The sequence below is a fragment of the Mastigoproctus giganteus genome, chromosome 3, assembly GCF_048544385.1.
Source record: "Mastigoproctus giganteus isolate SK-2022 chromosome 3, ASM4854438v1, whole genome shotgun sequence".
Taxonomy (NCBI): domain Eukaryota; kingdom Metazoa; phylum Arthropoda; class Arachnida; order Uropygi; family Thelyphonidae; genus Mastigoproctus; species Mastigoproctus giganteus.
This window is the reverse complement of record NC_143577.1, coordinates 104,816,148-104,841,566: the sequence shown is the minus strand read 5'-3', so window position 1 is coordinate 104,841,566 and position 25,419 is coordinate 104,816,148. Positions and strand designations below refer to the sequence as shown.

Below are 25,419 nucleotides of genomic sequence, written 5' to 3'. Positions count from 1 at the left end.
ATGCTCCTAAAAACCAAAATAACAAAAATCTTTCAATATGAAACTTCTTTTAGGCATTCGTTTCCATAAAAGTCCTGCTTCATCTATGTTAAAAACTTGTTGAGAAGTATAACACATGATACCCCTCTTCAATAATTTTAACAAGTTCTTTTTTGAAAGTTTCGGCTCCTTGATCTGCACTTGCGGCTTCTCTCTGGATTTTAAATCTATTCAACCAGCCCTTACTAGTTTTAAATGGTTCCACATTTTTTTTTTTTTTTAGGTGAGTTTTCTTCAGATCATCATAAGATCATCATATTGGCTAATCTCTTTCTCTCTCTCTCTCTTTTTTTTTTTTTTTTTTTATAATATTTAACTTAATGAATTCTGCAGTGGATATTATCTTCAATAAAATTAGTTAGTCTTTCCATTTCAATCCTAATAGCCGGCCTAGCCCTAGTTGCTTGCAGTGGAACAGCTATCTTTCCTGCTGCTAAAATTAATTCTTTATTTTTTTATAAGTGTTCTTACAGTTAAACTTGCAAGTCCTAAATTATGCACACATCTGCTTGTTGTTGACCGGAATCGATTTGCTTCAAAACGTCTTAATTTAATTTTCAAATTCAGTCTTTTTCTTACATTTATAGTCTTTGTACTGCGCCCAGATGTTGTTGGTTTTTTCATTCTTATCGGGCTTTATTAACTCTTCGAAAATGTAACTGCACTGGTTGCATTAATTACGATACAAAGTTCGAGTAAACTGTCTATTACATACAATGTCTAATACTGTACTGAGTGATGACTAGACTTCGGATAAATGCATATAATGCAAATATTACAAACAATATACTTGATCATTTTTTAAAATGTTTATCTCAGAACTACGTAACAAGGTCACTGTACTGCAATTAAATTAGGTGCAAGAAAATTTCACTGAGCGTGGGAAACGTTTTAATGCTGTTTTGCTATTCATTTTCAAGCTATCGACTCCATCAAATGAAACGATTTCGTTAAATATGCCAAAAATGCAATCTGTAAAAGAGCGTTATAGTGATCTGTGACAGCGTTATAGTCAGATATGAGTTATAATATAAGAATAGCATTATAGCAAATCAGCGTAAAGCGAACCGTGTTATAATGGGGGCCTGCTGTATTTTACTTTTTATTTTGTGCCAATACAGATTTGGCCAAAAACTTTTTAAATGAACTAGATGATTATTATTTGTACTAGCATGTTAGAGAAAATACTAGGGGCGAGAATATTCTTGACCTCATCATTACTAATGAATCAGATGACATGCAAGTCTTAAAGTACAGGAAAATTTGTCAGGAAGTGATCACGCAATTATCAGTTGGATCAGTGGTTTCACAAACTACTGAGATCTACGGACCCTTTCAAAAATAAAAAAAGTTTACAGACCTCTTCAACAATGAAAAAAAGTTTGCAGACCCCATATATATATGCATATGTATGAACTCTGAGTTTTCTGAAAAGAAAATTCCAAGTTTTATGTTTAAAACAATTGAACTTTATTCTTATTTTTACATAAATATATAATAATAACCTTATTTATCATCAATTTGCTATACATAGAATGAATAATTTGACCAGTCCCAGAGGATCGTTTTGAGCACCCTGCGGAACTGGTCTATGGACCCCCAGGGGTCTGTGGACCCCAGTTTGGGAACCGCTGTGTTGGATGAAAAAGAAAGATGTTGCAGTAGTTAAAGGTAAAGGCATGAGTTATAACTACTTTGACAGTTCAGGGTACTATATGGCATCTGTGAACTGGGTAGATTGCCAAGGGATAGCGAATACGTTTGATGGATGGAATACTTTTTAAAGCAAAAATTACAGAAGCCATGAATGCATAAATACCTTTAAGAAAATATTGCAGGTGGAGTTTGCAGAAATGGATGAGTGCTGAGCTGGCTGGTCAAATAGAGCAGAAAAAGATAGCATGGGACAGTTACAACAGATACAGGTTGATCTGTAATATACCACAAATAAGGACAGGGAGGCTAAAGCTGCAAAAGACTCAGCATTGGCTAAGAGAGCAAAGAATGAGTGCACTGGGTGTGTGAAACTTAGAAACTAACTTAGTCTTAGATAATTCAGCTGATGTTGTGGATGAATTGAATAAGTACTTTCCATCTATGTTTACTGATGAAAGACCCTTCATGCTGAGAACAGGCCGTTCTAGTTAGGCTGAACCATACGAAATTAGTGATGTTCTAATTACAGATGATTGTTTATTAGAAAAACTTTTGAGCATAAAGGCAAGTAAGGCTCCCAGAGTTGATGGCATATACCCTGTAGTTTTGAGAAGAGGACGAGGCAGTGTATTGAACCTTTGAGGTAATTATGAGAGTAACTTTGAACTCGGGAGATTCCTTTGGATTGGAGAAGTGCCAACATATCGCCAATACATAAGAGCGAAGTTGGTAACTGCAGACCGTTTAGTGTGACTTCAATGATAGGAAAAATCTTAGAGGCAGTGATAAAGAATGCAATCCAGGAATATTTATATAGATATATCATTCTGAAGGACACACAACATGGCTTTCTTAAGGGTATATCATGCTTAACTAACTTAGTAAGCTATTTTTACACAGTTATTCATGAGCTGGATTTAGAGAACAATTTTGACATAATTTAGTTATATTTTAACAAAGCATTTGAGTCGGTCCCTCATGAGAGGTTACTGTATAAGTTTGAGCAGGTTGGAATTACTGGTAAGATTCTAAGATGGTTCGCTGGGTGGCTGCAAGGCAGAAGGCAGAGGGTTGTGATTAATAGATATTCTTCAGATTGGTGTAATGTCAGGAGTGGGATCCCTCAAGGATCAGTTCTTGAACCACTAATGTTTCTCATTTTCATAAATGACATCAATGAGGGATAGAAGTCATATGTCAAAATTTGCAGCTGACGTAAAGATTGGCATATTCGTTAATGATCAGTTCCAAGAAGTGTTCCTTTAGGATGACTTGAACAGACTTCAAAGCTAGTCAGAGAAACAGCAGCTGTGTTTTTAATGCTGCTAAATGTAAGGTCTAGCACTTAGGGAATAGCAACCTGCAAATAAATTATACACTTGGTGGGGTTTAATTTAAAACTGTGGAGGAGGAAAGGGATCTGGGAGTCACAATACGGGCAGATATGAATTTTTCCAGAGTGTAAACAGGTAGCCAAGAAAGCCCATGGTGTACTGTCAATGATTTATTGAACGTTATACTGTAGAGATAGGGAAGTCATAATCCCACTATATGAGGCAATTGTAAGACCACATTTGGAATACTGTGTTCAAGTATGGAGACCTCATCTGAAAAAAAGACATAGATCTTATTGAAAGTATCCAAAGACAGGCAACTGAAATGGTGAGATCAGCAGAAGGATGACCATATGAGGAAAGACTTTATGTGAGCTGCAGAGCTTGGCAACCAGGCACCTGAGAGGTGACCTGATTGAGGTTTACTAGGCTCTGAGGGATTAGTAAAATGAATGAAGGTGGAATTCTCACTGTTCTAAAGAATTACAGAACTAGAGGTCATAAATTCAAATTATTGAGTTTGAGGTTGATTGGAAGTTTTCTTTTAGCCTGTGAGTCATTGATTACTGGAATAAGTTGTCATTGCAGGTAGTTGAAGCTGACAGTTTGAATAAATTAAAGGTCAACTGTGGAGTTACCTCTGTGAGGAGGGAAGCATATAATTTGTGTTTTCTTATCTACTTCTTTTTTTTTTTTCTAGCATGGCTAAGAAGTGCTAGGAAGCCTGTGGCTTCCTAGCACTCTGTGGCAAATACTATTACAATGATCAGTTATATTTTTTCCTAATATAGACCACAAAGGAAACTAATTGATAATCAGTGGTTTACAGTAATATTTTATATGGAATTTAAAACTTTCTCTTATCTATGACTGCCAAAAGCTCATTGTGAAATTGGACATTGCAGTCACTTGCTGCTAATGACTGAAATAATTAGTGATATTTCTCTGATAACAAAAATCCTCAATCTGGCAATGACTATGTTTGAGGATATTTGTGCCTCACCTATACTCTCTTTTCTGACACATTGATACAAGGGTTATCAATTTGATTCAAAAAAGTTTCCCACAGAGGCAGATTTGCAGATCCATAGTTTTCTGTCAATAAGTGGTAATTTAAAATGATCCACAAGGCATTCCTATCTATTAAATATTCAGACCTGCATTCTTAAACATTTGGTATGTGTGAGATAATCTTTTCCACACATGCATGGTATGCTTTCCTGAAATTATTCTTAATCAGGATATGATCTTTCTGTATTCAGACAGCTTTTGATCAGAAGCATATGGAATCTGAAGGAATTTGAATGTGGAGAAGGGGAGGGATATGAAGTGATAATTTTAAATTGTGTGGTCTTGGCTGTGCTAGTCCTCCCCCACAGGCACATGTAATTTAATTGACTTCTTTTTGTTGTGACTATCAGTGGGACTTTTGCTAGACACACCCTGTTCTCCTTTCCAGTTTAGCAGTTTCCTAATTTTCTTATTTGGTTTAATCAAATTGGTTAGTGATTGGAGTTTTGCCGAAGGTCTTTTTCAGTTTTACCTGTAGGTGGCTGATCTGAAGCAGAGACATACTGTTCTACCTGTGGGATATACCTTCCCCCCCCTCCCATGTAGGATATGGATTCTTCAATCAAATATTTGTAGAGGATTTTTGTCTTCAGTGTGTCTGGAATGCTTAAAGACAATTTGCAAAATATAAACGTTGTTTCTGAATGTATGGCGACATGCAATGTGTTGTTTATTGCAAGAACACTGGATTGCAATTTTGAAGGGAATCCTGCTCAAACCAAGGGAGAATAGGCATATTTCTTTTATTTACTAGTTTATTTGGATAGCTACCAAAATTTTACAAATCATGCATGTTGAACTGTTTGATTACTTGTTCATAAAATTATTTTAAAGCTATATTCTTAATGTTTGGAATGTTGAATATTGCTGTGGTGCCCATCACATCCCCAAATGGGAGGAGGTAAAAAAACAAAAACAAACAGTAATCGTTAATATAGATATACTAACATGAGCTTTAACCATGACAAGAAAATTGTATTTATCAATAGTGTTACTCGAATTGGGAGACTTTGCCATAGTCTCTTTTGTGAGTTAGTCTAGTAATAGCACTATCCATTATTTCATTCTAGTTGTTGTGTATAAATATATAAAAGAAATGTGGTTACCTTTCAGTTTACATTATATATATTTTTTAAACAGGATGTGTATTGTCGAAATATTGGAGTTGAATATATGTTCATCAATAGTCTTGAGCAGTGTAACTGGATTAGACAAAAGTTCGAAACACCTGAGATTATGCAATTGTCAAAAGAACAGAAGCGCCTTCTCCTCGGCCGTTTGATTAGATCTACCAAGTAAGTGTCTTTTGCAGTTGTCAGGGATGAAAGCATTTTTTTTTTGTTTACATGCATATTTGTATGTGCCAATAAATTGAATCAAAAACTTTAATCTTTTTGAAGTCTGACTCATCGTGAAGATTAAATCTGTTGTATGCGTTGTTTGAAAAGCTGAGATGGTCATACTGGAGCACTGAGATGTTAAATGTTGGTAGCAGGGGTTAGCAGGTAGTTGGTAGCATGTTGTGTGGTGGGGGAGGGAATAATAAGTTAGTATTATTTGGGTTGCCATTAAACATGTTTGTGTAAAAGGTGAAGTACGTTTCAATATGGCAGATTAAGACATTTGTATGTTTTAAGGCAAAGGTGCAGATTTTTGATTGAATTTTAGGCAAAGAAAAGCCATAGTCATTACACAGAGTATTTTCAAAAATAGCCTGTTGCATGTGTTTGAAAATTCTGAAAGCTGCCATTTGTAAAGGAAAATTACATATTATTCTGGTGATTTGGATGCTGAATAAATAGGCAGTCTCTGAATTTTTCATACACCTCCAAAATACATTTTGTACAGTAGGACATAGCCTCATTGTGTATGTACAGTAACAGTAATCTTGTATTGTGGAGGCACTTTAGGAGGCACAAGGTAAAGTGCCTCCACAATATGAATTAAGAGTTGTTCAATACAAATAAATAAAAACTATTGCTCCAATTTGAAGTCTATGCCATTATGCACACTGGTGATTTTGATCCTCTTGGGATCTTATCAGTGGATGGGTAGATTTTTGATTAAATTTTGCAGAACCTCAAATTTTGGGCAGAAGCTTTATGCTATGAGATTGATGCACTAAGCCCCAAACCTAGTTTGTTCATTACATACAGAATGAGGCTATTCTCTGTATTTACAGTAATGTTTTATAGCTCTCATAGCATGAAGCTTTTGTCCTAAATTTACTTAAAATATACCTCTAACTGACTTGCGTATGGGTTGCATTCCGCGGAACTCTGCGTAAGTCGGAATTTCCCTAAATGCTTATGCAGCACTCGCAAATTTGATTGAAGCAAAAAAGAAATGCTCGATGAACACTGTATGACTTCCTTTCTTAATAGGCATGTCAATTGTAGGCGTACACTCCTTCTTCCATGAACTATTATATATAAATAATTAGTTACTTATTTATACACAATTATTTTCACCTACATTAATTTTATCTGGTAACTACAAGTTAACCTGGGGCCTCTGACTGCGTTAACAAAATTCCAGGCAATTTATTTATTTAGCTAGAAAATTTAGTGAGACAATTGACAATACACATGAAAAATTTAGCATGTTTAATTATAGAAACTGACTTAAATACATACAAAATTTATCACAAGAAAACTTTTCCATATTACAGATGTTCCCCCACTGGGATGGACAATTTCAGCAAGTCCGTTCTGTATCTCGTTCTAAATTGAATTATATATAGTTCTTTACGACATCCAATTTGATTATCCAGCTACCTCCTAGGCTAGTCAAATTTATCACAGTTAGGATTTCGGAATGCCTATCTCCTTTTTTTTTTTTGGATTATTTCCTTGACTAGGAATAATAATAATACGAAACAGTACTTAACAATAACTTTCATTTCTCAGAGTTTTTTGGACCAGCTCCTTGATCTTCCTGAACTCTCTTTAATAGCTTACACATCTGATTCCTTGTTATTATCCAAGAGTCTCTTCGACCAAACTCACTTTAATGTGGCCTATTCATAGTAAATGGCCCACTTACTATAAATTTATCTACTCTCATTGAACTACTAGTTACATATCTGCTCCTAACTCCCAACCACGACTTCTCTCAACTACTAACTTACTCGCTGCTTCCCAACTTGCTAACTCCAAAAAAACTCTGCTTACTTGCCACCGAACCAGTCCTTATATACCTGAACTTTACCTAAATTTCCCTGAATTTCGACCTGACCTCCCCCCAGTAACTCAAATGTACTTCTGAGAAATATGGTCTCGCCCTTAGATATTTTCCTAATGACTATTCCTTATCCCATTACGACTGTTCATTGTGTGTATAATTGTTGTTCACTGAAATTTTCTAATTATACAGAATGTTCCCATGTTAATTTCGCCCATATACTTTATTATTATTATCTTAATTTTAATTTATTTATTTATAAAATAAATATTTTATTTAAAAAAAATTTTTTTTTTAAATAAGCTTAAGCTTACAATCCCTCCTCTTTTTCTGTAGAAAATTCCTTCTAAGGAATTTTCTAGAATGTCTTCCTTTTCTCTCAGAGTCGCCACCTCTTCTGTTATGTTTGCATTGGAGCTCTCCTCAACCTTTTCATACTCAGCCCTACTTAGGTAATCGGCCACCACATTCTGTCTGCCAGGGATGTAGGTTACTTGTATGTCGTATTCTTGTATTTCCAAACTCCAACGGATCAATCTTGCATTTTTATCCTTTATCTGATCCAATATTCGGAGCGAATGATGGTCAGATAACACTCTCACCATCCTTCCATATATGAAGTATCTGAACTTCCCTTGAGCGAAAACTATTGCTAAGGCCTCCAGCTCGCACGTTGAGTAATTTTGCCCATACTTATTTAAGGATTGTCTGCAGTATCCGATACGTTTCCTTCCACCTTCTTCTACCTCCTGCTCAAGCACTCCTGCTATCCTGTTCAATGAGGCGTCACAAGTCAGTTAAAACACGTTGTTGGGGTCCGGGTGGATTAATATAGGCCGACTAGTTAGTAGTTCCTTTACTTTAGTAAATGCCTCCATGGCTTCTTCAGTCAAACAAAATTTCACCCCCTTTTTTGTCAGTACTGTTAGTGGTTTCAGAAGTTCGCTCTGTTAGGTATGTATCTTTTATAAAAGTTTACCATCCCTAAGACTCGTCTAACTTCCCTCACGTTTTTGGGAGGCTTTAATCTAGAGATCGTCTCTATGTTTCTGTTGCTTGGGCAGATACCTTCCCGTGAAATAGTATGTCCCTGTCCCAAGTATTCTACTTCGTCCACTAAGAATTTACATTTCGATCTCTTTAGTTTCAAATTCGCTTCCTCCATTTTCTGGAACACAATTTTTAGCAGTTTTAGGTGCCTTTCTCCAGATTTAGAGTAAATTAAGATATCGTCAAGGAAACAAATTACACCTTTACCCAGTAACTCTGACAGTATACTACTCATCATGCTCTGGAATGATGCTGCCAAATTTTTCGTCCTCCTGGGGCATTCTGGTCAGGTTAAACTTTCTGAATGGGGTGCTGAATGCAAATATTTCCCTTTGCTCCGGTTTTAGGGGAATTTGGTAATACCCTGCATTTAAATCTATTTTAGAAAATACCTTAGCCCCTTGGAGGCTGTTCATTATCTTCGCTATATGTGATAACGGAAAATCTACTCATCATGCTCTGGAATGATGCTGCCGAATTTTTTGTCCTCCTGGGGCATTCTGGTCAGGTTAAACTTTCCGAATGGGGTGCTGAATGCAAATATTTCCCTTTGGTCCGGTTTTAGGGGAATTTGGTAATATCCTGCATTTAAATCTATTTTAGAAAATACCTTAGCCCCTTTGGAGGCTGTTCATTATCTCCGCTATATGTGATAACGGAAAATCAGTTGGCCTAGTGATCTTATTTATTTTTCGGAGGTCTAACACTATTCTTACTCCACCTTCCGGTTTATTTACGACTAATACAGGACTATTCCAGTATGAGGTTGACCTCTCTATTATCCCATTAGCTTCCATGTCTTTCAGTTCCTGCCCTAGTCTTTCTAACTGCGCCTGTGGTATGCGGTATTGCCTGGTATAAATCGGGTGCTGTTGGGTGAGGTGCACTGTATGTTCCATTACCTTAGTCATGCCTACTTTTGCTGACTGGGCTAGCTGGGTGGGTAAAGTGCCTGCCTGGCAACCCAAAGGTTGCGGGTTCGATTCCTGCCTCGGGCTTGGATCAAAGTACTGCAAAAACCTTGGGAGGTGTATTATGGCCACAGAAGCCTATGCGCCAACAGCTACCAAAAAAAAAAAAAAAAAAAAAAAATTTTCCTACTTTTGTTTTCTCGGCAAAAATGTGGTTATACTGTTCCAATAACCCTTGTATTCCTTGCATAAGAGTTTTATTTTCTAGATTATTGCTACCCACTAATTTTATTCCTCCTTCTGTTAACCCTTCTTTTTGCCAGTCGTCTACCTGCATTTTTTTCCATACTGTGCTGTGCATCAATGCAGAAACCTGCTTTCCCGCCAAAAATCTAACCCTAGTATGGCGTCATATCTCTTCCCCTTTATCCCCTTGGATACCAAGAAATTGTGTAGTATGGGGGCTCCTCCCATTTCTAGTGTCCTCATTTCTAGTGACCTCATAATCGGACACTATTTCTGTTCCCTCTATTCCTTGTAAAATGTAGCTGCCACAGGGCTTTATTCCCGAAGTTTCCTTACTCTTAAATTTTATGAAATATTCCCAGGTTAAGACTGACTTTGTGGCCCGGTATCTATTAAATATTTTCCCTGCAAGTTGCCTATCTGTCCTCCCACGTATATTAGGTCTTCGTTTACCACTAGCTTGTCTAAGGTTACTAACTGAATTGCGTTTGAGAATTCAAAGCTTCCTGTACATGAAATAATGTTTGAAGAAGATTGGTGGTAGTAGATCTCCCAGGGATAATGCTGTGAAGGTGGCAATGTCTGTGATGAAAACAGTGCTTTGCTAATGCAGCCTTGTCTGAATTTTTTTGGATTCCTCTCATCCGGGCTTCCTGGGGGAGCCCTTTCTAGTTTGTTAATTTCATTCTTCTCTTCCCCCCTCGGAATGTTTTTGGAACATTCGCGTTTCTGTCTACGAGTGTTGTGGGCACCCCCTTGCCTATAGTTGGGCCCCTGTCACCATGGTCTCGCCATATCTACTCTCTCTTCCGGTTTTCCCCATCTGTTTCTAGGACAGAATCTGGCCCAATGGTTATGGCTATTGCATATATAACAACCCCTGTTACACCCCCCCTTTTCATTTTTCGTAGCGTGCTGCACCCTCACTTTTCCCCACTTACATCCCTTTTCAGCCGCTTGGGTTCTCCCCTGTTCCCTCTCACTAAATTGTTTTATTAGCCAGTCTATTTTTTTCTCCAGTTTATCTATCCGGGTTTCTTTTTCGGTGCTTTGTTCGTCCCCTTTTTGTGTTTCCCTTCCCCTCTTTTCATTCCCCATGCTTACATTTATCGTGTATGTTTCTCGTTTTGTGTCAATTCTAAAATTCAATTCTAGACCTTCTTCTTCTTCGGCATATAAAAATGCTTGCTCCAAGGTCTCTGGCTGTTTTCGCATAACTTCTTTTCTGAATTTGTCATTTAACCCTTTTATAAATTGCCCTGTTTATAGCTTTTTGAAAGCCCCTTCTTCCATGGCATCAATCTTGTGTTCATTCTAACGGCTTTTAACCTCTGCAGGAATTCAGCGACCGATTCCCCCTTGTCTGCGTATAACCCCCCCCCCCCCAGTTTACCTACTGCTGTGAGAAATGATTCTTTCTTTGCAAATAATTTTTTTATAATTCTACTAAAATCTGTTAGCGAATTTACCCTTTTATACAATGTTTCCTGTTGATATTTAATTAGTGCTGTGCCTTCCAATTTAAATTCCGCAAAGATTACAATCTCTTCGTCCCCTAAACCATTCGCTCTCTTTTTCTGGGCTAATTTATTCAAAAATATCTCCACATTCTCTTGTTTTTTCCATTTAAAATGCTCTTAAGTAGTTTCTACCCTTAAAGTTAAAATTTCGTCCCTCCCCATGGTATAGTGCTTGAGGCCCTTCTGCCATTTCACCTCCAGCGCTTGTGGACGGTTGGTCTAGTAGAGCTGGCCCTTCCTGGCCCCCTTTTTCGTTCCTTCTATTTCCCCGGGCATTGTGTTTTCCTTTACAATTTTTTTTTTTTTTTTTTTTTTTTCAATTCTAATTATTCTACACACTTTAAAATATTTTTCTGGCTTGCCAGCTGGTTCATAAGTCCAGCAACTATGGTAAAATTTCAATTTACAATTACTTTTACTATTAACAACTCTTTTTCTAACTGTTTTGCTTTTCACTTCTTTATCTCGATTTAAACGCTCTTATGTTAACTATATCCATTCAATAAATCAATACTAACCATAAACCTTATCATTTCAAAATTCATTACTAAAATTATACATAAAACCATTTCCAAATATACTAATTGACTTCTTTTATCATTGTCTCACTATTGTTTCTAGCTATCCTGGCTAGAAACTTCGCCAATTGTATGACTCCTTTCTTAATAGGCATGTCAATTGTAGGCGTACACTCCTTCTTCGATGAACTATTATATATAAATAATTAGTTACTTATTTATACACAATTTTTTTCACCTACATTAATTTTATCTGGTAACTACAAGTTATCCTGGGGCCTCTGATTGCGTTAACAAAATTCCAGGCAATTTATTTATTTAGCTAGAAAATTTAGTGAGACAATTGACAATACACATGAAAAATTTAGCATGTTTAATTATAGAAACTGACTTAAATACATACAAAATTTATCACAAGAAAACTTTTCCATATTACAGATGTTCCCCCACTGGGATGGACAATTTCAACAAGTCCGTTCTATATCTCATTCTAAATTGAATTATATATAGTTCTTTACGACATCCAATTTGATTATTCAGCTACCTCCTAGGCTAGTCAAATTTATCACAGTTAGGATTTCGGAATGCCTGTCTCCCTTTTTTTGGATTATTTCCTTGACTAGTAATAATAATAATACGAAACAGTACTTACAATAACTTTCATTTCTCCGAGTTTTTTGGACCAGCTCCTTGATCTTCCGGAACTTTCTTTAATAGCTTCCACATCTGATTCCTTGTTATTATCCAAGATTCTCCTCGACCAAACTCACTTTAATGTGGCCTATTCATACTAAACAGCCCACTTACTATAAATTTATCTACTCTCATTGAACTACTAGTTACATATATGCACCTAATTACAACTCCCAACAACGACTTCTCTTGGCTACTAACTTACTCGCTACTTCCCAACTTGCTAACTCCAAAAAAACTCTGCTTACTTGCCACCGAACCGGTCCTTATATATCTGAACTTTACCTAAATTTCCTCGAATTTCGTCCTGACCTCCCCCTCAGTAAGTCAAATGTTCACTGTACTTCTGAGAAATATGGTCTTGCCTTTAGATATTTTCCTAATGACTATTCCTTATCCCATTACAACTGTTCGTTGCGTGTATAATTGTTGTTCACTGAAAGTTTCTAATTATACAGAATGTTCCCATGTTAATTTCGCCCATATACTTTATTATTATTATCTTAATTTTAATTTATTTATAAAAAAAAAAAATATATATATATATATATATATATATATTTTTTTTTTTTTTTTTTTTTTAAATAAGCTTAAGCTTTACAACACATAAATAGAATTATTTATTCAATCTTTTTATCTCATGTGCAGAAAAAAATTACAAAAGTGTCCAAAATTATAAAATTACAAAAGAAGAGGAGACAGGCAAATGTCAGCAAGTTTTACGTACATTGTTGCCAGAATTAACTCTCTAGCTGATAAGCATGCCACTGTGGAAGTTGAGGGCTGTGGAGATTTAGAAGGGATTTTTTCCAACACATCACAAAATTTCTCTGCAGCTGCATAATTGGCCTTGGCGACTTCATCGCATACTTTAATGTTTTGGAAACCTGCGCAATGCTTGAACCTATTAAACCACCTATTGCTTGCCACGAACTTGGCATGGGGTTTGCCATACTTATCCTTAATATCTTCATAAATACTTCTTACTTTTGCTTGAATGGCCATTGGACACAGGGGCATTTGCTTCTGAATCTGATTTTCCATCCAAATACCTTTTCCATCTTCGATATAACACCTGAACACTGTTTTGTGATCACTGTTGGTCTTAAATGTGTTGATCATTTAACATGTTCTTTTATGCACACACTGTCCCTTAAAATAGTATTCAATGTTGAAGCAGCGAGACCTAATTCTGTGCAATATATGACAAACTTTGTCTTGCTTCGTGATTCTTAATTAATCATCTTCATTTGAAAGTCAATTTTGTTTTGTTTTGTTTTCTAGCATTGCCAGCACTTGCACTTTCCATTGGTCCCTTTCTCTTCATCATTATAATACGAAAATAGGAATGAAGCGAAGATCCTGGAAATTTATTTATGTTTTTTATATGATTGAAGATTTCAGTAAAGGGGAACTGTTTTCACCATAATACCGTAACATAAAAACTCACAGAATTCCAGTTATTGGTTATCGCAAATGCAATAAGATCGAGTTTACTGTCCATTTATAATAGATTGTGCTAATAGAAAAGCTCAATAAACTGGAAAGTGCAAATTGTTTTTATTGTAGTGACCACCAGAAATGTGTTTTAGAAAAACATCACAAAAGCATTCAAAATTGATTCTTATAACGGAACATATGATAATGATGAAAGTGGAATGTAATTTCCATTATAAAAATGACTTTTTAGAGAGATAAATATCTTAGTTATATTGCGAAAATTTCAACTTCCAAGGTCTTGAAACAAATTACCAAAAAAAACAAACAAACAATGTGTTATTGGGTTTACATTACGATATTTTCACGATACCTCCATTTATTCCTACGGGATTCGAAAATGTTTCCACGATTTTTTTAAGTTTGCATTAGGCGGCAAAAACTTACATAAAGTCGAATTTCAGTAAGTCGAGTATTACGTAAGCCGCGGAGTGGCTGCATCTGGTAAATTTTTACTGTATGTCTTCTAGTTTATATTAGCTAGTTTTGATGCATACCAGCAAATCCAAACTTGTAGAACTGAGTTTTTGTATAGAAGTAATAATTGTATTATGCCGACCGGGTAGGTAAAGTGCCTGCCTGGGAACCCAAAGGTCGCAGGGTCGAATCCTGCCTCGGGCTTGGCTATTACTATGGTGCCATACTCTCCGGTTGGTCCTCACAGCCACGATATACGAAGGAAGCAGGAAAAAACTGGTTCCTTTGTGTATTGCTCACATCATATGATTAAAAAAAAAAAAATTGTATTATTATTGTTAAATAAAAAACAATCTTTAAATACAGTTCAGTCTCCTAGATCTACAGTCTGTTTTTCAGCGCAATCTGTTTTACAACTCTTTTTGAGTAAATGGATGAGTCTAACAAACTGCACTTGTGAATTGAAAAACATTCAGTTCTTGAGCGTAAGTTTTGCATTACAGCTTCCCTTAAACCAGAACCTCCATTTGACTGTTGTTTGATCGTACTTATATTTATTTTATCAGTATATTTAGTTTATATTTTCCCTTAAATGCCACCCAAAAGAAAAGTAAGTAGTTGCAAACCCAGAAAAAGATTTCATTGTTAAAGAGACTTGATAGTGGAACTTGGGAAAAGCAGTTTTTGAATCTTTTAGCTTGGTTTATCAACACATCACTTCACATACAACTTCATATAATGTGAAGAATAGCAAAGTGAGGCTGCATAAATTTTTGCAGATAGTGTCAAAAAAAAAGACGTCCTACTTTTCTCTTGTTGTAGGATACACTATACAGTTCAGTAAATTGCAATTTATTGAATTGAATAATATTTTTGCATTATTTGCATATATGTATGTATAACTATAATAGAACCATCTAAAATCTGCAAATTATAAGATCCTGCAATGTCCAGGATCCCACAATTGCAAAATTTTAGAGATTTAAATATAGATGAAATAGTTTTAGAAATCTTAAAATTGTCTATATATATCTTAAGTGGGATGACAGACTCACCTTTGCTCAACACTTCGCCCATATGAAGACAAAAATATTCGCTGCTTTATGGGCTACTAGACAGGAACTGGTAGGAATTAGTGATCATCATCTAGCGACCAAGTACATTTTAAATGTGTGTCCTGCCAATTGCAATGTATGCCTCGCAAATCTGGTCATCAGCTCCAGATTCACATTATAAGTCCGTCCTTGGGATTGAGTACTGGTTCTTGCGATGGCTTAACAGAGTTGCTGGCCACCCTTTTACTATCTCAAGGGCCATTCTCTACTCAAACCTTAACATCGTACCCTGGATGCAGCGGACAATTAACAGGAACATACACACTCTCGCACAAATGCTCACAGGCAGAGTAGACGCTCCAGTCCTGGATAATATTCTAGTCAAACCGCGTGCCACTGCTAGACGTTGCGGGGAAGTAAATAATCCACTCCGTCCAGTCCTGAACAATCTTAGTAGCCTGCAAAGATTCTTCCCATCAAATACAGCGAAAATATTTAACTCACTACACATAGATGCTGAAAAACTGTGTGAGGATGCAACATACCGGAAAGAGATCTTCCAGAATTCGTACAAGTTTACCGAAATATGAATCGGCTGCAAAGTACCAAAGAATTGAGAGTAAAAGAGAAACTTTCTACTTTAAGAACAATAATAATTGTTGACTGGAAAAATACACCTGTAACAGTTATGTAAATAGGTAAGGTATATGTGGAATTATTAATGAATTGTAAATATATGAGCTGTATAATGTTTGTACACAATCATAAATGTGTAAATACTGTATGTATTAAACATAAAATGTGTACAAAATATTTTGGGACGAGACTACGTGTACAGTATATGTAACCAATTGCACGTAGTATCTCGTACTCTGATATGTACTTAGCACCCTCCTGGCACTTTGCCATCCCGGGGTGGTTCCCTATGGAAATAAACAGATAATAATAATAATAATAATATGCAAATTTTGAAAAAAAACAAGTTAGGTAATGTACACAGTACATTACATTTCAGGCACACTCAATTTTTTCCTTAAAAAGCATTCACCCCCCTAATTTTCTGTGATTAATAGAAGTGAAAAGTAAATATACAGGGGTGGAAAAAATAATGGAAACACCTTGTTAAGAGTTACAGGTATGCACTAATATGGTGTTGGTCCACCCTTTCTTTTAAAACAGCTTGTATTCTATGCAGAATTGATTCAAATAAATCTTGAACTAGGAGAAATATTGGACCATTCTTCGTGGTGGAATGTTTGAAACTCCTTGATTAATGAAGGTGGAAGAAAGGCGCTTCTCACTCCTCTCCAAATTGCCCACAGTGGTTCAGTAATATTTAAATCTGTGATTGTGCAGACCGTGGGAGATGCTTAAGACGGAAACACATTATCATTTCACGCGACTTCACATGTAAACATGTCAAACATAAAATGTGTGGGAGCTATATTTACTATTTAGTTTATTGGTTGGAGGACACACTGTTGTCATTGGCTATATTCACAAGATAACACATTGGCCTATAAGGCCAATTCATGTTTTTTTTTTTTTTTTTTTTTTCAGGAATTCACATTTTTCTGTTCGAACAGAAATTTTATAAGGCATGGTAGCGTGACAAGAGGAAATGCTAATAGAAAAAGTAAGATATATTTTACATATTTTTTGTCTATGGCTGCAATGCGGTTTGTGAAATTCCATAGTTCCTTGTATTTAGCTGCTGATTTTTTTCAGAGCTCTTTGCTTGGTTCTGGCATTGCAATGGGTCCTAACTTATGCCAAATGGCATCACACACACATCAATCACTATTTTTCAAACTGTACTGAAACCTAGGCTTCGAAAAGAGTTACCAGTTGCCAAAAACCTGAAAAGAAAAGACTTTGTCAATAAATTTTGTTTTATTGTAAAAATAGTACAGTGGACCCCCACTTTATGATGGACTCTCCATAACAAAATACTGTTCACTATACAGTATGTAGTAAGCGCCGGTGTGATTGAGTGTGCGAATTAAATTTTAATTCTATTAATGACAATTCTAATAAGGGAAAATAGGAGGAATATTCCACAGGCTATAAAAATAAAGATATAAAGCACAGATTTACACTTTATTACCTTACCAATTAAAAATTAAATGGTAATGTGAAAATCAGAAGAATATTTTCCACAGGTAAGCAAAATAAAAATAAATTTATGCTTACGTACATAGCTTAATTAATACAGCAATACATACATACATACTAACTAATTGATATTTATATTCACTGAATTTTTTTTTTTTTTTTTTTTTAATGTAAAATTTAAAATAGTAAAAAAGATAAGCAATCAATAATGATGAACACAGCATGCACAAACATTGTGTATCCATTGCTTCCTCTTTTCCTTAGCCCCAGTTTCCTCAAACAAAGATTATTATTATTATTAACTATAGCGTGCAAGGAAGCCTGAGGCTTATGCTGCACCAGCAAAAAAAAAAAAAAAAAAAAAAAAAAAAAACATTCCCGAGTTACCCTGAAAGAGAGAGAGAGAGAGAGAGAGAGAGAGAGAGAGAGAGAGAGAGAGAGAGAGAGAGAGAGAGAGAGAAGTAGAAAGGAATCACCAAGAACGAGAAGAATGATGATATCCAGCTCAGGACCCTAGGTGTGCCAAGCCCATACTCACCAGATGTGAGCCCCTGGGGGGGATTGGACATATGGCTCTGTGTAGTGGAGAATTATCACCTTGCAACATTGCATCATTTGTGGGAAACAATGTTTTGCACCACAGAATGAACCTCATCACTCAGAATATCAATGTAATCAGTGGCAATAATTTGCCCATTCATATGATGGGTGATATGGGTAACGATTGGACCTAAAGAATACCAAGATATTGCTACCCAAACCATCATTGATCCCCATCACGTTTGGCATTGGCTGTACAAGACAGTTGGGATGACAAGTTTTCTGTGGAAATCACCAAATATAAACTCTCCTTGATGTTGAAAAAGTGTGAATGTTGATTTGTCTGAAAATATGATGTTTCCAATTATTAAATATAGTAAAATCTCATTAATACAAACTCGGTTTATACAAAGTACTTGTTTATATGAAGCACACACACCCCAGCGAAAAGATTTTCTACCTAAATATACAGTAGTTCCCCCCTTATCTGTAGGGAATATGTTCCGAGACCCCCAGTGGATGCCTGAAACCACAGATAGTACCGAACCCTATATATACTATGTTTTTCCCTATACATACATACTTATCATAAAGTTTAATTTATAAATTAGACATGGTAAGAGATTAACAACAATAACTAATAATAAAATAGAATAATTATAACAATATACTGTAATAAAAGTTATGTGAATGTGGTCTCTCTTTTTTGGAAGAACAGTGTAATTGGAAGTTGTCTCTTTCTTTTTAACTCATTAAAGTGTTGCTGCAGAGATGGTAATCTTTTGGTGATCATACGGGTGACTTTAATGTTGCGTTCCATCTGAGGATCGTATTTTGCTCTTTAATGTCTGTGCAATTTGAAATACTTTGGCAAATTTCGGTAATGTCCACATTGCTGGTTCTGCTTCAGTTTTTTCTTCTTCACCTTCCTCTACCTCTGTAGATGACGCAACAAGTTCTTCCAATTCCAATTTGTTAACACTTCTCCGATGGCCTTCAATATGTTCTTCATCAAGCATGTGGGCAAATCCTTCTCCACCAACACTTCTCCATCGATTCCCTGGAAGCCTTTAAAATCATTCACGACTTCACTCCATAAGTCTTCCAGCAGGCATTTACAGTTTTTGGTTTTAATTCATCCATTGCAGCTTTGATGAATGTTATTGCATCAGCAGTAGTGAATGATTTCCATTGCTGCATTATGTCCAGATTATGGTCTGCATCAATTGCTGATCAAATGTGATCAAATACCAGGCGTGTGTATGTGGCCTTGATAAACTGAATGATGCCCTGGTCAAGGGGCTGAAGCAGTGAGGTTGTATTTGGAGGTAAAATACAACCTCGACATTTTCATTTTCATAGCAAACAGATTCAGGATGGCTAGGTGCTATTATTAATAGGACTTCAAATTCCAACCCTTCCTCTTCCAAGTATTTCATCACTTCTGGGATGAAGCATTGGTGGAACCATTCCATAAACAAGATGGCTGTCACCCACGCTTTCTGATTATGTTGCCAGAACACGGACAGATTGTTTTTGGGAGCACATGGATTCTTCGCTTTGTACGCTACGCCTGGATTTATCATATGCCCTGCAGTGTTGCCACATAGTACCAGAGTTAATCTGTCCTTCCATGTTTTATGCTCTGGTGCTTCCTTTGCACTTTTATGAATGTAGGTTCTATTGGGCATCTTCTTCCAGAAGAGCCCGGTTTCATCGCAATTGAAAACTTGCTTTGGATGGTATCCTTTCTTCTTAATCCATAAGTATCCTTTCTTCTTAATCAACTTCAACTCTGCCTGAAATGTGGCAGCAAATTCTTCATCGGCAGATGCAGCCTCGCCAGTAATTTTTATATTTTTCAGTCCAAGCCTATTCCTGAATCTGTGTAACCATCCCTTACTTGCAGTAAATGGTCTTGGTGTCACTCATTTCAGGAGGATCCCCTGTTGAAGTCTTCGAATAGGCTCACTGCTTTCTGGTGCAACACGTTGCCATCAATCGGAACATGTTTTCTGTTCATGTCTTCCACCCACAAATTTAATGCCTTTTCCATTTTAACTAAGCACTTATCACGCACTGTGGCCATAACCTTTTGCAGTTTGAGGTGCAACAGCAAAACTAGCACGAATTTCTTTTTCCTTCTTCACAATTTCACTAATAGAAGATTCGTTCTTACCATAGATCTTAGCAACCTCAGCATACGATTTTTTTCTTTCCTTATTAAGTTGAACTTTCACCTTTTCACTTAAAGGAAGCACTTTACGGCTTCTCTTTGGTATATCCGAATTGCCAGCATCACTACTCTTGCGCTTTGGAGTCATTATTAAGTAAAATAAGGGTTACTTGAACAGAAGCACTGCAATACTGCAACAGTCGATCTGATAACCGAGGTGGCTACTAAGTGACTAAAGAGTGGGTAGCTTATACAGCATTGATACACTGGACAAAGGGATGATTCATGTCTTGGATGGGATGGCGCGAGATTTCTTCACCCTATTCAGAGCAGCGCGTGATTTAAAACTTATGAATTGTATATTTCTGGAATTTTCCATTTAATATTTTTGGACCGCGGTTGACCGCTGGTAACTGAAACCATGGAAAACAAAACCACAAATGGGGGGGGGGAGGAGACAACTCTATTCGTTTATTACAAAATTCTGTTAATATGTATTGCAAAGTTCATTTTCACCCTGTGAGAAATAATTATTGTTATTTTGTATGTTTAATACAAACCTTGGCACAGTTGTCTGGCCAACCCCGTTCCTTGCTTTCTGAAGGATTGCACTGACTTGTTAGAATTTACTTTTGTGTAAACAAAACCAGTTTATGGTAGCTACAATGTAAGTGCACTCTGAAACACATCATTGTGAAGGCTGTTAAATTCACAAAAGAATAAAAACAGTTTTTCTAAGTTGTTTACATACACTTCCTTGCTCTCCACAAGATTAAGGTTAGTTGCAATTGTTACTCCAGTCCAAAGAGTCTTTTGTTACAGTATTATATATTTTTTGTGCCATTTTATATGAGCTGATGTCTCTTTTGGAACTTTTCTGACTTTTTTTGGAACTTGTCTTCAAATTAATTGAAAGTTTGTTTATATTAAATTGTCATTTACATTGTCATCTAGCAATGTTATGGCAACAAAATGTAAATGGACGGAATTAAGCCTGGAAACTGAAAATTATATAAGAGGCTGATAGGATGGAATGAAGCAAAACAGATATTCCAAAGGAATACAACATCCCTTTACTTACTTTATCTGCGATACTGAAAAACTGAAAAAAAAAAAAAAAACTTAGTGCATGACACTGGAGCAGCGATTAAAAAAAAAAAAAAAAAACAAAACAAAACAGGAAATGAATTCATGGTGTAACTCGAGAGGACCTTGAATCAAAATTTTTCGAGTGGTACCAACAAATACATGCATCTAATTTGCCAATATCACATCTAATTTTGCAAGAAAAGACATATTATCTAGCTCAGCAACATGGGATTAGCAACCAAATGCAGCAGTGGCTGGCTCCAAAGATTCAAAAACAATAATAACTTGGTTTTGCAAAATGTTTGCAGCGAGTCTGGATTAGTCGACAAAGAAAAGGCTACAGACTTCTTGAAAAATATGGGGCAAAGAATATTTTTAATCTTGACAAGACAAATTTATTTTATAATTTGCCATAAAACTAAACATTTGCTATTCTAGGAAAGTCTTGTCATGGTGGAAAATTAAGTAAATAAAGGCTCACCGTTCTGTAATGTTGCAATTTAGATGGCAGTACAAAACTATGCCCACTTTTCTGTGATAATGAGGCCAATAGAAGTGCTTGGCTTCAGTCAGAATTAATTTTTCAGTCTCGGTTATCAAAAGTGGACAGAAGAATGGCTTCAGAAAAAAAGGTACATTTTGATGATTCTAGATCATTATACAGCACATTCTGCTGACACATTTAAGTTGACAAATATACAGCTATTGTTTTTACTTCCATTACCACTCATTTTATGCAGCCACTGGATCAAGGCATTATTTATAACCTCAAGAGAGCATAAAGGACCTACCTGATAAGGTACTTGATCCACAATATAGGAGGGAACAATTTGCAGCCAAATTGAAATGTGTTGTATGCTATCCGTAATCTTGTTAGTGCATGTGACAGTATTGCAAAGTGTAATAATCACTGCTTCAGAGAGTGGCTTTGGAGAGATATCATCGAAAAACATGGTTCAGTAGATGATTGTGATAGCAACATTGAGAAATTGGAGAATTTGAAGGAGCATATGGATTTTGCTGGCAAATTTGAAGAAGGTGGATGATGAAGTTGCTATCACAGCAACGCTAGAAAAGCACAGCAACACCAGAAAAGCTGCTGAGCACCAAGAAAAACTATGATGTTTTTGGTACCAGCAAAAGTGAAGAAGCGCACACTGCCATCTAAAAAAGATGCCCAAAATGCATTGAGCATAATAGAGAAAGTGTTGGCCTGCAGTAATGTTGCTAAAGAAACAACTATTGCATTTGATAATGTCTGTGCTGCAGTTAAAAATGCATATAGGACAAAAACTGTGCAAACAACATTGGATTCTTTCTTTAAATTAGATTAATTTATTAAAAAGTTAATGGTTTGTTTGTCTCCTCTAGTACCGGCCTCCGTAGCTGAGTGGGCAGGAGCGGGAGTGCAGTAGCACACGCTCTTTGAGTAGACCGGGGTTCAAGCCCCTGACTGCTGAATACGGTCGATCTGCCAACCTGCACTGGACCAGTGTGGCAGATTATGGTCATTTCCCTCAGCATGAATTGTTAAGGAGGCTTCCATCCTGTAGTGGGTTGATAATGGCTGCACTTTACTTTTACTTTTTTTTTGTCTCCTCTTATATTAAGATTGTAATTCTTTTTACTGTGATACTAAAATATTGTATATATCAGTATACGATATTTTAGTATCAATATTTTCACTTTAAAAATGGCGAATTTAAACAAAGTAATCACTCGACTTGCGTTTTCTTTTTTTTCTTTTCTTTTTTTTTTTTCCTTTTTTTTTTTTGTCACTGCAATGTATGTAAATATCTGATTTCAATGTGCTGTTAGCTCGAATGTGCCGTTACGAATGTGTGTTTTACGACTTTTAATATTACCAACAGTGGTTTCCATTTTTGACACATAGTTTTCAGTGTTGTGTGCATCATGCTTTATATCATTTACTCTGTTCTTCCTATTCCATAAACCAATGCTATACTTGTAGCACTTTCACCTTTTCTTACACAATTGATTATTTCAATTTTTTGTGATAATCTCAACACAACTCGCTTACGTTTCTGTCATCTCAATTGGTTTAATAAATAAAAATTATTAAAATATGAAATAAGAGGTTAAAAGGACAACCATATACAGTGAGTTGTAAATAAAGACTGAGTGACACATGGCACCAATATCACATGCATTATGGCATAGTGGGATTAAGTGACGGTTAACAGAGACTGACAGTAAATAGGATGATGGACAATCGAAGTTCTACTGTATGTATGTATATATATATATATATATATATATGAGGTAGAAGTAATAAATCTATTGAAAAGTCAAAGATGAAGGCGTAAATTACACAAAATGCCAAAACTAATAGGAGGACAGCAGAAATTGGAGATATTGAAGGCATGAGAAAGAGAGAAAGAATGTGAATATTCTATATGAATTTGATAGTATAAAACAAAGCTACAATGTTCAATACATTCTGCATTGTATTTCGATATATATTTTTTTTTTTATGTAAACCCCAAACACGAGAGGTGTTAGAACCTATAGTACTTAGTACCCTGCTTGGGTTGGAGGTTGAGAAGACGAAAGAAGATATTTGTTGACATTGGACTTGAACTTCTGTAGACTGTAATTTTCAGGAAATATGTATGAAGGAAGGTTGTTCCAGAAAACGGCAGTTGAATGAATAAACGAAGAAGATGAAAAGTTGGTTCTGTGAGCTTGAAGTTGGACAGTAAATGGATGTTGGCTGGTGGCGGCACGTGTTCGGACTGTTTTGAAAGAGAGAGTGGGAATTATAGAATATCTAGAAACCCCTGTTTGATGGGAAATTTCATTCTGAAAATTTCTTTGCACCAGCAAGGAAATTTTCAGAATGACTTTTTAGGTTTTTTAGATATTCTTGTCAAAAAAGAGAAATGCACACATTATTATATTTTACAGTATGAATTATATTGATTATCAACTGTTTTCAATATTTTACCTATAATAGACTATCAACTGTTTTCATTATTTTAGCAATAATAGACTGTCCGATCACTTTCCTTCAGTATTTATTAACCACAAAGACAACACCTACTTGCACATTTTATTGCCAGAATTGGCAATAAACTATTGGGCAACTTTTACTGCTTTCTCAAGATACTGTACTTATTCACCTATTATTTTATGATAATTTAAACATAAACAAACAGAATTATCATTTTTGATGCCCTAACATTTCTCATATGTCATATCTTTAAAGTTTCAGAAGGTGCTAAGACTTTTACACACACACACACACACACACACACACACACCCCTAGCGGGTTGGTTGGGGTCACTACAAACCTGATGCTCCCAAGTAGTACCATAATTTTAAAAAGTAATAATGTATAAATAAGTTAAATATATAATTCATCTGTAATGCTACTAAATAATACTGACTCGAATCTGTAAAATGTCTTTATTATAATAAAAAAAATAAAACAAATACGTACTGATTGTATAACTATATGTTAAAATATTAAAACAAAATAAAATCAATGTTGTTTAATAAGAATAAAATAGAATAAAATATATAAAATTAAAAGCGATAAAAGTTGTTTTAAAATCACTAGAATCACTAATAGAGGAGCTTTCGGCAGCAGTGGCTGCCTTCATCAGCAGGTCTGCGACATGAACTATGGCGTCTGCGTACTGTTCACTTCTCGTGCATTGGAACCAGAAAATGAACGGGCCACTCTAAGCCGTTCGTCTCTTCTTAGGATAAGGGCTTGAAAGAGTGGATGAATGCGACAGCCCTTATATCTATTAAGACTGTCGCGCTCGAATGAACATATTCTTAAATTCTCCAGCCATTTCCGGTTCCAAAAGCCATGTGCATTATCCACGATCATGGCTTCTTTAGCAGCAATGCCATGCCCAGTTTCCCAGTCATGTTCCGCTACAGCTGAACCTCCATAATTCGCAGTCTTATTTAGTAGCATTACAGATGAATTACAGAGTTCCTGACTCCAGAGGCCTTTTCAATGAAGTTAAGTATATATATATATATATATATATATATATATATATATATATATAAATGGGTTTTCAATGTAACTCTTTAAAAGAAAAGTTTAAAGAGTCACATTGAAAAGAGATAAACAGTAAATGAAATGGTTTCGGTAAAAGCAAGATTAATAAATTAGGTACCTAATTTATTAATCTTGCCTAAAAGTGCAAAGCAGCATTAAAGGATGCAAGAATATATGTAATTTGTATTAATATTAAATTAAATTAATTATAAGGGTGAGGAAAGTAGAAAAAGAAGAGTAGTAGATTAGTGAAAGAATATTAATAT

General features: G+C 35.7%; 1 protein-coding gene across 2 annotated transcripts in view; it reads left to right on the top strand.

The window, feature by feature from the left end:
* LOC150088199 (2-oxoglutarate dehydrogenase complex component E1-like) overlaps positions 1 to 25,419 on the top strand; it is a 497,346-nt gene that overhangs the window by 128,330 nt on the left and 343,597 nt on the right. For both annotated transcript variants that reach the window (XM_090370615.1, XM_090370616.1), the window contains exon 5: positions 5,241 to 5,395. In XM_090370615.1, the coding sequence (XP_090226741.1) occupies positions 5,241 to 5,395 (155 nt within the window). The remainder of the gene's footprint in view (positions 1 to 5,240; positions 5,396 to 25,419) is intronic.